The sequence below is a fragment of the Salvelinus sp. IW2-2015 genome, unplaced genomic scaffold (assembly GCF_002910315.2).
Source record: "Salvelinus sp. IW2-2015 unplaced genomic scaffold, ASM291031v2 Un_scaffold1352, whole genome shotgun sequence".
NCBI lineage: Eukaryota > Metazoa > Chordata > Actinopteri > Salmoniformes > Salmonidae > Salvelinus > Salvelinus sp. IW2-2015.
In genome coordinates, this window is record NW_019942855.1 from 259,948 (window position 1) to 261,678 (window position 1,731).

A 1,731-nucleotide genomic window follows, 5' to 3' on the forward strand; every position below is an offset into this window, starting at 1 on the left:
AGCACATTTAAAGAATAACCAGGCATCCTCTACTGACGGAATGAGGTCAATATCTTTCAGGATACCTGGGCCAGTTGATTAGAATGCCTGCTCGCTGAAGTGTTTTAGGGACGTTTGACAGTGATGAGGGGTGGTCGTTTGACCGCGGACCCATTACGGACACAGGCAATGAGGCAGTGATCGCTGAGATCCTGGTTGAAGACAGCAGAGGTGTATTCCGAGACATAGGGCGGATGAGATGTATTGAGACGCATCCATTGCAAAAAAAACATATATCTCTTTTTATGGGAATTTTTGTATTATGCTAATTGAATATTTGCATGGGGGCAGACATCACCTTAGGGGGCTAAGAACAGCTACACCACAGTAATGCATAGAATTACTCAGAATATTTTAAGCATTGATGACATTTACAGTAACAAAGGATACATGCACCTGCTCTCACTACCTGCTCTCACTACCTGCTCTCACTCCTGCTCTCACTAACCTGCCCTCACTACCTGCTCTCACTATCTGCCTCTCTGCTCTCACTATCTGCTCTCACTATCTGCTCTCACTACCTGCTCTCACTACCTGCTCTCACTATCTGCTCTCACTACCTGCTCTCACTACCTGCTCTCACTACCTGCTCTCACCATCTGCTCTCACTATCTGCTCTCACTACCTGCTCTCACTACCTGCTCTCACTATCTGCTCTCACTACCTGCTCTCACTGACTGCTGGTTTGTATGGTACACAATTAAGCTCATGCTTTGTGGGTACAGTACTAGCCAGTAGGTACTGGTACAGATGGTTAAGGTACATGTAAGATACTGACGTAGGATGGCGTGGTACTGTTCCCCCTGTAGTTAGTCCAGGTCTCCTGGTCTAGGCTGTAGGAGAGGGTGAAGTGCACGATGAAGTAGTCCTTCAGGCCCAGAGAGGCTCTGGCACCTTGGGTCTGAATCCCATGGAGCAGAGTGGGTCTCTGGAGGTCCACCTACATAGGAGACACAACAGGAGACCAGAGTTGGGGCCAGGTCCATTTCAATTCAGTCAATTCAGGAAGTGAACTGAGGAAAACATAAATCTACTGAATTGAAATGGAATGGACCCCAACCATGCAAAAGACAGGGGCAGCTAAACCAGATGGCCTTTCAATCTACAAAGATCTTTCATAGAAGAACAGGAAGTTTAGTGTTGAACCTGGATCCATGATTTCTGATTCGTGCCCATCCAGGCGTTGACAGAACCAGATAGCTCCAGCCTCGCCAGCCTGGCCTCCCAGTTACCTGGCAACACATATATGCATTCAATCCCACTGGCTAACTCTATGCAGGCCTAACACAGAGTAGAGTATACTGTGTTTTCATAAACAGTATGTCACCGATTCATCATGGTAACATTTCTCCATTCTAGAGGCTTACTTATGCGTATACTGTGTATGAGCCAACTTCCTGACTTCAAATAAATTTATAATAATAATTTATTGGATTTTTATAATGCTTTTCAAGCGTTTAAAGTGCTTTTACATAGCAAGGGTCAACTCACCTCTTCCACCACCAATGTGAAGCAACCTTTTTTCTGTCAAAACGCTTGCCACACATCAGCTATCATGATGGAGAGGTGTGTAGTAACATTCTTGTGTTAACATTCTTGCATTGCTGAAACTTGCTTACCTATGTGGTCTGATGCCGTGATCTGGGAATCGTCTATTCTTCCCGACCTTAACCCCAGAGGCTGGATGCATCC

At 45.6% G+C, this 1,731-nt stretch overlaps 1 protein-coding gene across 1 annotated transcript in view; it reads right to left on the reverse strand.

Moving 5' to 3' along the window:
- LOC112070531 (coagulation factor V) overlaps positions 1-1,731 on the reverse strand; it is a 17,163-nt gene extending 15,432 nt beyond the window's left edge. The window contains exons 1-3 of the mRNA XM_024137956.2: positions 1,659-1,731; positions 1,186-1,271; positions 818-979 (exon numbers count right to left, since the gene is read on the reverse strand). Coding sequence (XP_023993724.2) covers positions 818-979; positions 1,186-1,215 — 192 coding nt within the window. The 5' untranslated portion in view covers positions 1,216-1,271; positions 1,659-1,731. The remainder of the gene's footprint in view (positions 1-817; positions 980-1,185; positions 1,272-1,658) is intronic.